General features: G+C 37.6%; 1 protein-coding gene across 2 annotated transcripts in view; it reads right to left on the bottom strand.

Annotated features, from left to right (window-relative positions):
• The window catches only part of GPR155 (G protein-coupled receptor 155), a 30,650-nt gene extending 17,714 nt beyond the window's left edge, over positions 1 to 12,936 (bottom strand). Inside the window, exons 1-3 of one of the 2 annotated variants that reach the window (XM_010566461.1) lie at positions 12,812 to 12,936; positions 6,231 to 6,736; positions 1,124 to 1,523 (exon numbers count right to left, since the gene is read on the bottom strand). In XM_010566461.1, coding sequence (XP_010564763.1) covers positions 1,124 to 1,523; positions 6,231 to 6,690 — 860 coding nt within the window. In that variant the 5' untranslated portion in view covers positions 6,691 to 6,736; positions 12,812 to 12,936. The remainder of the gene's footprint in view (positions 1 to 1,123; positions 1,524 to 6,230; positions 6,737 to 12,811) is intronic. The other variant, XM_010566470.1, reaches the window with a different exon arrangement.
• Between the last annotated feature and the right edge of the window lie 18 nt (positions 12,937 to 12,954).

Genomic DNA, 12,954 nt, shown 5'->3' with positions numbered 1-12,954 from the left:
CAACAAACTCTGGGATATAAGCACACTCTCTGATTATACAGACACATTCTTTGTATAAAGCTCAGATTCAGAGAGGTAAAATATAAAAAAAAAATCCCTCATTTTTCAACTGTTAAAGTAATAGTAGCTATAAGCAGTCAGCAGCTTTGAAATTTAGACCACCTTTCTGCAAGCTGTCTGAAATACAACAAGGGCTCAAGCTTAAGTATCCCATTCTGAAAGTTTTGGCCAGCAAAAAAAACCCTGCATCAATGCTATTTTGTTTGCTTTTAGCAATAACGCAGATCTCGCATAGACTCACTATGTAAGCCTTACACAGGCTAATTACATAAACTTACCAGCAGACCAAAGTGGTAACATTAAAAACTCTTTTTTCCTCTTGTTCTTACAAAATTTGTCATTGAGGTGGTTTACAAACTAGGTCTTTACGTTTCCTAGTTAGTTGTACTGATATTCAAACGCACTTTCAAATTTTACAGCATAAACTTAACCACCAAACAATCATGCTATTATGTTAATTGCAGGTCTGTAGCAAATAAAAATATTTTGTTCACCAGTAGCTGAGATATATTCAAGGGAAGATAATGATGGCATAATTTCTAAATACAAATTGTCACTTATTCATGCTTAAAAGTCAGTTTAAGGGTGTAAAGCGACCATTTTTAAGCTCTTCCAATATAGCAGTTTCAAAGATTTATAGACAAAGCAAGGAAAACCAACTAATTTAGAGATGTATTGTGTAATCCAAAGAAAAGACAAATACTAATAAAATAATAGTTAAACTCACACTTGTCTAACTATTTAACTAGTAAATTTTAATTTAAGCTAGTAATTCCCCAAACACCCAATTTGTGACAGATAACCTGCAGGCAGTCCATGAAGCCACAGCACCCCTAATTTTTTTTCTCTGCAGAGCCTGTCAACAGGTCTGTGGTCTGCTAAATTTCCTTTCAAAGTTAAGAGTTGTGTACTACCAAAGAGTTTGGGAAGCACTCACCCAGAATACTGCAAGTGAAACATACTATCACTATAGTGATTTTGGGAAAAAAGCCACCTGACCAGTATATTCAGAGCTTAAAACATCTAGAGAACAAAATTATAGAAGTACATAAATCAAACTTACAGTTTAGCTGTGATGAGAAGGATCAGTGCAACAAACATACCCTTTGTCAGTTTTTTTGTTTGTCCCACCATAGTTAGTCCAAGGTAAAAAAGTGCGGAGCCAGAAAATGAACTGCCCAGTCCGTCAAGAAAGTTTTCAAGGTATTCAGGAATTTTCTGGCCAAGAATAAAGTTTGAGGCAATTCCTATGAAGACCATGAATACAATTGGGTTCTGCAAAACTCGAAGGAGTGCTAGGCCCACTATTTTGATTTTGCTGTGTGACACAGTGCGGTTATCCCTCCACTTCTGGATTTCACAGAAGATAAACCCCAGAGGGTTTAGCATCATAAGAGATATTGGAGCCACTAGGTAAATGTACTGGAGATACTCTGGGTAAGTGGTTTGATATAAAGCTTCAACTAGAAGACAGGAAATGAAAAGTGATGAGTGATAACATTTCAGTACAAAAATACATTAATATTGAAATTAAATTTTGCTGTCTGAAAACTAGAGAAAAATTATTTAATTATCCTTCAGAAGTAACTGCATTTACAATCAATATAAGATGATGTAGTAAGAGAAGTATGCCAAATCACCATTAGGCCACAGTCATCTAATGAACACATTAAAGATCAAAGACTAACTATCCAAAACTATTTAATGATTCTACAAATATTCAACATTTCCAGAAAAAAAGAAAGAAAACAATATAGCAATCCCATGCACCCTTTGAGTCATCCCAAATGCTGAAAAAAAATTGGTTTTAATCTGAATTGCTTTTCCTCCCCAGAAACATGAGAACTGTGGAGAATTAAATGCATCTTTGCAGGACACAAGTTTCTTCTCATCTCAGGGGAGTTTCACATCTCTGGAATTTAACCAGTTTTCAGTGGGTAAGTCAGGTGTGATCTTTCTACATTGATTCAATACAACACAGCAAAGCAACAACCAAATAAAAAATACACTATCATATAATTATTAGTTCATTCTCTGGGACTAGTCAGGACAAGAGTTACCGCTGTAGTTCTGGTCCCTCAAGGAACTTTAAATCACAAGCATTTGTTTTCATTGCTACTACATACTTTCGAGTCAAGGTAGAATTGCTTCTTATTTCAAGTTTGTGCTAACAGCACTTCAAAAATCATGACAAGACTCTGGAAAGATATACAAGATTCCATTCTAGGGTGAATTAAAAAACCCCAATATTTTTAAAGCAGGATGTTATCTTTAACCTGCCTTATAATGTTATTATTTCAAGTAATTTTCAGAAACACGCAAAGTAATGCTTTCCATTTTAGTTTTTCCTACCCTTGTTAGAGAGAAACACATTTTTTCCCCAGGCAGAAGTATCTTAATATGCAGGTGCCTTCTACTTGTACTACAAAGAATATTAAGAAAAGGAAGCACTATTGCATAAATACACCTACTAGACCTTTCTATGGGATAACTTAGCACTCAAAGTACTAAATAAAGTTTAAGATCACTAAACAGCCAACTGTTGCAAGTATTTCCATTTCCCCGTATACTAAACCTGTTCTGTTTCTGAAAAAGTCTTCCCTTGTGACTACATTTTTCAAAATCCAAAAGATTTTTACCTTCATATTATTCAAGCATCTGGAATGACAGGATCTACTAAGTGCTAAATCAGCACTTACTGTAAACAGTCTCCTCTTTAGACTGAATAAACTGACATTCTCAATTAGTTGATTTCCAATATATAAGAAAAGGCACTAAAGTTGCTTTTCCTCTTACAGGCCATGATTAAAGAACGTATACAAGAGCTACCTGTCCTAAAATCCTGAATAAACTGCTGAACAGAACTACCAACCTGTGCTTAGTTACCACATTTAACAAGCCAGTTTTAAGCACTAAATATATTCTGATAAATAAAACCACTTTAAACAGCTGGACACTTTTTAAGTAAATTTTTTTCTAAAACCTCAAACTTTAGAGTTTTTATCCTCCTTTTTACAGAATGCCCATTTCAATCAAATGCAGCTCAACAGGAGTCACGTGTAAATAATGCCCGAGTGAAAAATGTAATAAATCATTATTTTTTGGCAAAGTGAAACTGTATACTTAATACAATATATTAAGGTCTATAAATACTTTAACTGATTTATGAAGTCATAATGCATTTTCCTGGGTAGCAAAAAGTGGAATCAATGTAGATTACTGAGTCAGTGGGTGGAAAAAAAAATAAGAAAACACCCTTAAGGAACCATTAAGACAGTGAAAATAATCCACAACTATCTCTGATGAAAATTTTTCTTTTTATTTAAATCAAGGTGCCTGCTTGCTGATCATAACAAAAAATTGAAATCAAAGATACTTTAATACTTTAAAAAAAAATTAATTCTCCACATCCCAGCTGCTCAAAATTACATATAAATCACACACTAGTTCATGCTTAATACAATTAGCACCACTAACTGAGCCCTCATCCCCACAACACTTCTGCTATACCTGTGCTTTAACAATACAGCACAGGAGTAGATGAAGCTGTTCTGTCAGAGTTGTATCATCTCACCCAGTAATAAAAACCAAACAGACAAAGCTTTCATCATAGTAATTCTATCTGTGTCGGGGGGGGTGCTAGTAAACCTCTGTAACAGTTGTTTTTCACCCCAACATCAGTTTGTAGTGTAGAACTATCGCAACAGTGATTAGAGAAAAACAGAGTGGTGATCTTTGAAAAGTTAACCTGCATTTTAATTTTCCTATGTGCAAATCTTTGTTAAACAGCAAAAAAAAGCATAGCGGTTATTAAAAAAATTACATGGGATGAAAGCTCAGGACATTATTTATTTATTTAAGAGTTCAAACTGCCTTTTTAAATAATGTTATTATAATACACAGATTTGTCAATACTGATTTTTTTTTCCCTTACAAATTTCAACTGAAGCAGCCTTTAAAAATGTATTTCCTTTAAAAGATCAGGTTTTGCTCAAAACACTACCTATCATCATACATAAAAGGAATAAGCAAGACATTCTTTGTTGCCCAGTCCTGCAAACACTTCAGAGAAGCCACTAACAGTAAAAAGTTTGCACTCGTGACAGTGTGAACCAAACACTGGTGAAAATTTGGGAATGGGAGAAGGGAAAGGACAGGATAGGAAATAAACAGCTCTAAGAAATAAACAACCCTTAAGCTTCTACAGTGTTGCATTAAGTATTCCAGTAAAGTTCTTAATGAACTAAATGTTGTGAATTTGGCCAGATTGTACATAGAAAAAATATGAATCACATCTCATAAATCATGAAATACTTGAAGAAAGTACATGTAATCTGACAAGAAAGTAATTCAAAGTAGAAAGAATGTTTTAATTAGAAGGATACAATGGAAATATGTTCAGACAACCTCAAAATAGAAAAAAGAGAAACCCTAATTGGCATTTTAATCCACTACCAAGAAACAAAGACGTAATCCTCACAACCCTATTTGTGATATACTTCTGATTTATCTCAAGAGGAATAAATCTCAGGAGATGCAACTGAGGGAAATAGGGTATTTTCATCCAAGGAAGAATTTTTCTATATTTTATGCATATCCAGCAAATTTGAAGAGACTAAGAAAGATTCAAGATTGTCCTGAGCATACTGCTCTGGAATAGGGAGAAAGAAACTGCCAACTCCTCAAGTAATCTAAAATACAGAGCTACTTGTTGTTACGTATAATCTGGAATTGCATGTTTAAGCTTCTCTTTCGTAACTGTGTTTTCAATTCTGTCATCAAGTAACTTGCTTTTTCCTTTGCTAGAACAAACTTTCTTTCTTATTTTATTCTTAACCTTGTCTAGATGATGAGTGATCTCGAGTGAATTTGAGAGGCACAGAGTACTTTCTCTTCAGGGAGCAGCAAACAAATAAAACATAGGCCAGGCATCCTCTCCAAATGCCTTCCACTCAAGGTGTATTTTGAAGATCCCAATACCTGCAGTGTGCTTTCCCACATCAGCCACACAGGTCAGCCTGGGAAGAGGTAGCACTGGAAGCTACACGGACACAAAACAGCCTCCCAAGGCAGGTAAAAAGCACTGCAATTCAGACAGTAGCAGGTGGGAGAAGCCTGCTACAACTCCAGATCATCCTAAGTATCACAGTATGCACGGCTAAAAGCATATTAACATACCATTAAGAAAACCTATAAAAAGGAAAAAGAAAAAAAAAATCTTGCTTATCAAAAGGGAAGAAAATAATAGTCTTGCAGATTGGGATAAAATAATTTAATAACTGATTTTGCTTGGAATTCAGAATATAGGCTTACAAGAACAAGACTACACATCAATACAAGTTATACTCTTGAATGCCTCTCTGTGTTTTGTTTGTTTGTTTTTTAGCTCCACTGGACTGGTGGTTAGTTATGCACCCCAAGGATGGCACCACAGCCACATAAAATTCCAATTTGATACACACAAATGCAAGTTACCACAAATCACACAGCAATCTTGCTTTTAAAAGACTGACTTCTTCCAAGACTATATCCTAAAGCGTGCCTACTGGCCACAGTAGAATAAAGATTAAGGGATAAAACACGATTGGCTACATAAATAATGTTAAGCAGCACAAAAGTTAGAGGTTTCTTCTGAACAGATTTAAAGTCTGTCACACGCACTCCACAACCAGTAGGCACCAACATTATGGCTGGATGTTTTCTTTCAGCTAAACTAAGAGGTAACGCCAAATCAGTAAAAAACCCACTACACCTATTTCAGAGGCCAGAGGTACGGGCTCATACTTTGCAAAGCAAGGAATTTTGGTCTTGAGGGAAACTCTGGCAATTTCCCACACAGAAAATTGCCTGCAGTAAGTGTAAGGTAATTTATACCAATTTTGAAATTATATTTTAAATACTTTTTTTTTTTTAAATCTGATTTACTTTAATATGACAAGATCATATAGACAATGGTAGTTGAATTGTTTTAAATCCTGTCTCATTCACACCAGCTGGCAGTTTTGTTCCCTTACTAAAACGCACATGGTCTGAGGTCAAGAAATGTGACTTGAGAAATGGCTTTGATAACTCATAACTTCAGTTCAGAAGTCAATTTCAAACTATGGAAAAATAAAAGCAAACATGTCTAGAACACTGAAAAATAATTTTAAAGAAGAAAGCATACTTACCTATTGGATATCCCAGTGCAAAGTCATTGCTTTGTGTAGCAAAAATAGGGAACAAACCTGCTTTGCTGAATCGATTCTCTGGACTGGCTACCAACAATGTTAAAACGCAGACTAAGAAAAACACAGCAGCTTTGGCAACTAAAATACTGTACAGGAAGGACCAATTCACATTAGAAAAGTTAAGTACCACCATGTTTTTGAACAGTAGGGCTGGGAGTGCAAAACGGGACACAAAATTTCCCAGTCCTTTGGCCTGAGTTGATGTAATAATGTTGGCTCTTCCAGCTACGTAGCCACAAAGAATTATTCCAAAGCATTCTAACAGGGCTGGGAAAAGCCTGCTTATTGACATAGAAGGAGTACCGCCAGTGGTATTGAATCCAACTTGTTCAGGCAAAGGAATAGACATATTAGCTGAAGATGAGAGGTTCTTTGCATTGAAGTCTGAATAGCTATCCATTTTCTTTGATCACCTCTTCCAAAAAAAGAGCATGAGATGATCTCATCTGTAAAAGAAATAAAAGTATTTATTTATTAACTTCCAGAACTGTGTTTGTGAATATTTATGGTATTAGGCTTGCTAGCAGAAGAGTTTACACTTACAAGTGCATTACAAATAAATAGAGACAAATAATAAGTAACTAAAGAGAAACAACTCTGAGAAAGAAGAATGCTGAAAAATCATTCCATACACACATAATCTTCACACAACTCCACGCAATTCAAAAAGACAATTGACAGAGGCTAAAAATCCCCAAAGAAATTTGAGGGTAACACCGAAATATTAAAACTAAAAGTAGATTGGGCATTCAAAAAACAAAAAATCCATTGGAAGGAAAGGAGATATAACAAGGATGGTTTTGTTATTATTCTAGGATCTAAACATCATTTAGAATAAATTACAAACTTTCAGCACTTTCCAGTCCTTTCAGAAAACAGCAACTGCTAAATTCTCAGTGTATATTCCTCACTTTCCCAGACTACCATTACAAGCCTAGTTAACTCTCCAACAGAAAAGCACAAGACTCTTTACATACTCGTTAGCAGCTTGTAACTTTCCTTACTTTCTCAGCTCCCTGTCAATTCCCGACTACAATTCTCACATACTCTGCTTTCAACAATCAAATTTTAGGTTTTTTTTCTAACACCTTTTGTTTGCCCCAGGATATCTTATCTCAGGTCCTCCCTAAACCATGTCCTACTTGGTTCTTTTTCCTTCACAATAAAAATACACTTCGAACTCCAAATATCAAAATCCCATCCTTGACCTCTCTTTAACTACTGCTGTTCACCTCTGCTTTATGCATAGTTGGGAGTCATCCTTCACCTCCATCTCTAGATCCTATTTAATCCAGGTTCTGCCCCTGAAACAATTCTTACCAAAATCCTGAGAGGCCAAAATCTTCTTAAACTCTCAGAATTGGTGTTCCATCTTCATCCTTTGTGACCATCATACACCTTTATCATAATCATCCTCTTGAAATTTTGCCTTTCCCATATCTTTTGTAATTATAGTGCCTCCTAATTGTCCTCTCATCTCTACTTGTTCCTATAACATTTACATGGGAGGATCCCTCTAAATTTCTGTGGGTGCTGATAGGGCTCCTTCCTTGTTCCTCTTTTGTCTCCCTACGTCCTCTGCCTGTGTATTTTCATAAGCACTTACTTGATTACAAGAAGATGACTCATAGATCTCTCTAATCCAGACCTATTTTCTTCTGTTAAAACTATCATTTCAGTCTATCTCCAAGATCTCTTTTGTGAATATCCTGCTGTCAATTCAAGTCCAATGAGCCTGAAACTGTCATCCTCCTACTCTCCCCAAAAGATGCTCCCTCAGTTACTCTGTGCCGTGTATCTATTTTGCTAGAGGCGAGTGACAAAGGTTACAAAATCCTCTCATTTGGAGGAAATGCAAACCTGCTAAACTTGTATTCATCTATAACTCTGTTGCAAGGAAAATCTTTGCAGTCTATCAGTATCAGTTCTTTTTTTGTACATCCTTCCACAGACAACTCTGCACATCAAAACCCACTTGGTTTCATTTTCTTTTACAGTATAAGCTTATGCCCTCTTAATCTTTTACAGAATAACAAGAGCCCTTACAAGAACATGAGCGCCAAGCAAGGAAGATAAATTTGACCAAAAATTGTAGCTTCTCCACTCTGGCACAAAAACATTTGGCAAGGCCCTCTCTACCTTCAGGAAAGATTTAGAGATCAAATCATCATATCCCTCTTCAAGTTTGTACCTTGCTTTGTGCAACTTTGACCTCTCCCAACATTTCAGTATCATGTGCTAATGATACACTTTCCAGTTGCAAGGAATCCACATATGACACAGTGGCCAATAATCTAGTTAATCACACTATTGCTTACCCATATTCCTACATACAATTCTTTAGGCCCATAACAGTGAAATTTAAGTATGCGTTAAATTAAGTACTTATGTACAACAGATATGTCTTGTGACTCCTGATCTTCGCTTGTTACCAGTGATCCCCCTTGAAAGGGCTGACTATAACACAGCAGGTTCTATATGCAAGTAGACATGTAAAGTCTGCAAATCAGATGAAGAGAAAGGACAATTACACAGGTATTCATCAGTCAATAGCAAGGTCTTGCCAGAAACAGACATGGCTTTGGTGATACAGCTCTGAACCATGTGTAGTCCATCAGCTAACTCTATGTATAAAATTTTGACATGACTAAATCCTAAAGTACTCTGGAAGGGAAGTCAAGATAACTTACCCCACTCTGTAGAGATAGAAAATAAGGCAAAGGTGAACTGATTTGCTCTAAGCCATTTAACATATCAGTGGCAAACCTGAGATTCCCAATTCCCAAACCAGTGCTTTGGACAGCATAATGGCTAGATCTGTGCAAATTAACAACTGGTTTAAGAGTCTTCCCAGTCTCTTTGTATCCTACCTGCAGGGAATAGAGAACTCATAACAGCCAGGTAAATAAGCAAATATATCAAGTCAGAGCAAAGGTGAGATCTTGTATGCTCTGTTTCAGACCCTGGCATCCAGCATACACGTATCCATTCACATGTAGCACAAACTCTTTGACTGATGACTTTTATTTACGCCTGAGCCTTTTAGTAAGCACTCCTACAGTGCTGTTGTAATTTATCTGGGCTGAGCAGCTGCATCATCCAAATCTGTCCAGTAGCCTTGGCTACCTCTTCTCCTAAGGAAAATGAGTCTCACTCCAAATAGGGCTTATTTTAAAGGTTGTATTTTTCTGATGTTATTGATGATACATTCACCTAGATGTATTTGGACCAGGAGCTCAAAGCATTATCTACTACAGAAAGATAGAAAAACTTTCAATAAATGAAGCAGACAATAAACCATTTCTTCTACTAGCAAAACTTAAGGAAGCTGTTGGGATTTGCAAAATGTCTAAAAGAGGATCAGAGTCAGATTTCCAACACTGAATTCTTGAAAGAAGCCAGCCACAGTCTACATTAGCTGCAAGGTGAAAAGCACGTTTTTGGCACAGCCCCACCTCAAATTCTTCAAGCTTGCAGCACTGCATAGAAGTAAAGCTCCTGGCAATGCAACATGTTCAACCTACTCCCTGCTCTGTTGAGGTATTTTCTTCAGCAGTAAGATAAACGTGATGCTTTTTTAACCAAATGCAACATTTGGTCTGTAGCAGAAGTATATTCTGGCTGTATCTATCCCTAAATTCTGCTATTCCTTCTCATCCTCTGTGCCTTCCTACTCAAGGCTCTATCTTTTAACACTGTGTCAATACCAGTGACATTTATTTTCTGATATTCTTACTCACAAAAGCCACAGTCTACATACAGTTATATAGTGGGAAGTTATATAGTCTTTTACCACTATAACATCTCCTTCCTCTCTTTCTCTCCTGAAAAGTGGTTTGAGCTGTCCAGGCTTTTTGCTTGCACAGACTAAGCCGTCACAGGTGAGTCTATCAATATAGCTGCACAAGTCCATACTTTTAAACCAAAATTGTGCCTAAATTAATTAAACACCTCTCTTGCCTCTGTATTAAAATTACTATTTCTTCTCATAAAATCACTACAAGTGCCCTTGTCCCCATGTTATAATTCAGGACTTAAGTAAATATGCAGAAGACTGACTCTCTAGTTGTATCAGTCAGCAGCTAAATCCCATATCTTCCTCACTAGATCAAAACTGACATGGATATACACCCACACATCCTAAAACCATCTTTACAAAAGTGCCACAAATATTCCTGCAGCCTTCCTTCAGGCTATCTTGACCTTGAAATTCACTACAAGGGACCCTGTAAAGTCAGTCAGGCCCAATTTTTGGTGAACAACATGAGTTTCAAAGACAGAAACTGCATCACAGTAAAAGCCGCTACTGGCACTCCTCCAAGGGCTTTGAGTGTGAATCATCTCTTCAACTCCAGAGATGCGCACATCCCAAAACATTGACATTTAACACAGATTTTTTTATTGCAGAGCAGTGGGCATTTTCCAGAAATGCAAGCTCTTGCACAGCATGCTGCTTAACGCAGTGAATACATCTCTCATCCCCTTTTGCTCTATAGGATACATGCATCTACATAACTGTTGTGAGATTATGTAATGACTAATCGCAGATTTAACATACAGCCTTATCACACCTGGGCCTTAACTCAAGCTAGCATCTCACATGAGCGAAAATGTCTTCAATTCATAGTTCTTAATGAAATCAAAGATATTGATCTGATGCAAAACCAGAACCTTATATATTCTACCAGAAACTCATCTGTTCTTATAGTAGATGTAACAAATTAACTAGTCAAATGACACTAAAATAAGGAAATATAACACAGTTCCAAAGGAAAGCACTTAGCTTTGACTCCATAGGACATATGATCTGTGGTTATCCCTTCAGGGATTGAGGATTGATATTTCAGTCTTTGAAAACTCAGCCACAGCTGCATTGTTGGGAACTGCAGGCCAGTAAAGACAAAGCTTTTAGGAATAATACTGCCTCATCTGCTGTCAACTGTGTCAAGCGTACCTGCTTGCAGCCACATGGTCAGCTTGCATTTGTAAGGAAGGACAGTACAGCCAACACGAGAGGAAGCCTGGTATGAAGACCAACAATAGACAGAGAGCAAGGAACAAGTGCAATTTACAATTCCCTTGAAACAAACTGGAGCACTGATATTTGCCCACTTCTCTCATAGGTTGTCAATATTTGTAAAGTGTTAAAATTCACCAGACCAGAAACTCAATTCTCCAGCAGCTGTGAGTTAAGCAACATTAGGTTCCTCTCTGAGTACTGAAATAGAGTAGTAGTCCCCTTTTCCAGCAGGAAAATCCCTTTCATCTTCTTTTTTAATGAAAGTTAAAGATGGTATGAGAGAATAGAAGAGATACCTCAAGGCACATCTTCTCTCTGGTCTCTCACTCTCAAGCTTTCAGCTGGTAATCACTCTCAGGATAATTCTGGTGACACTGGCAAGGCTGTGCACGTTGTTCATAAATTATATCCCACAACGTGACCTCATTTCCTACTTTAATGCAATGTAGAAACATCCCAAGGATGACACATTATTTTATTCAGGAGGCTGAAAGTGGAATCAGGGCAGGAAGAGTTACCATTCACAGCAGCTCTAGCACCTCATCCTCAGTTCAGGTAAGAACGTACCATATGCATTTTCGTGTAAAAGTTTGTACAGTAAGTCAAAGAGGAAGCAACTTTAGAGAGTTACAATGATAAAATTAAGTGGGAAGAAGTGATTATTGTGGTTCCTATTCTTGCAAGTTAACCGCAATTTTTACTTTTCTCTTTACTGGGCTAAGAAAGCAGATAGAGGACAATATTGTAACAGCAATTAACCCAAGAAGTGGGCCACCCCTACCTTGAAATCCAGACAGTGTTGCAAGAAATACCAGACCTTAAGTGTCTCTGAGCAGTTGTCTCTCAAGATCACACTTCCTTTTTCAGTTTTTTTTTCTATGCTGTCATTACAAGAAAGCACCTGGACAGCAGACAAGTGGGGGAAGCTGCGTGCACAGCAAGCCCGGCGAAGCGGAGGCCTGCCCTGAGCACGCGACTGGCAGAGCTCACAACGGCAACGCTTACAGCTACATCAAAATTTGCCAGTGCGGGTGTTCAGACAAGACCAAATGAAGCAACAGTTGCCAACAGCACAAAATATCGAGCCAGAAAAACAAATGGAAAACATACTTCCCCTTAATTTTCAATTAGGCTCATCTCAGGGCTTGTAAACAGATAGATAGCTTCTGATGCAAACAGCAAAACATTCTTCAAAAGACAGATTATATTTTATTGCTAGCACCCCTTAAAAAGCACCTCACTTACACCCACTTGCCAAATAGGGATGAAACATCCTTTGACTTACAGTGAGAAAGCCACAACAAAACAAAAACCTCTCACCTGCCCCTTTCTTGCCCATCACTGCTCTCTCCCTTCCATGGTCACCCCAGCTACCAGCGAGCACACAGCATTTTCACTCAGAAACACCCGAGAGAGAAAAAAAATAACAGCACTGCCCTGTGTGACAGCTACCTCGTTAGAAAATAAAGCCAGAAGTCGGGGGAAGGAGCGGGCAGCTTACCTACTTAGCTTTTGGTAGGCGCCTCCGCACAAGGGTACGTATAGAGGATTTGTACTCTGCCAAGGTGAGAACCTCTCCAAGGCCGAGGCCGCCGGTACCGAGGCCCGAGAGAGGAGGGGAGGGCCGCCCCGGCCCGCCCCGGC

Source organism: Haliaeetus leucocephalus, unplaced genomic scaffold (genome assembly GCF_000737465.1).
Source record: "Haliaeetus leucocephalus isolate CR32 unplaced genomic scaffold, Haliaeetus_leucocephalus-4.0 Scaffold1, whole genome shotgun sequence".
NCBI classification, from domain to species: Eukaryota; Metazoa; Chordata; class Aves; order Accipitriformes; family Accipitridae; genus Haliaeetus; species Haliaeetus leucocephalus.
This window is presented reverse-complemented; position numbering and strand designations above follow the sequence as displayed.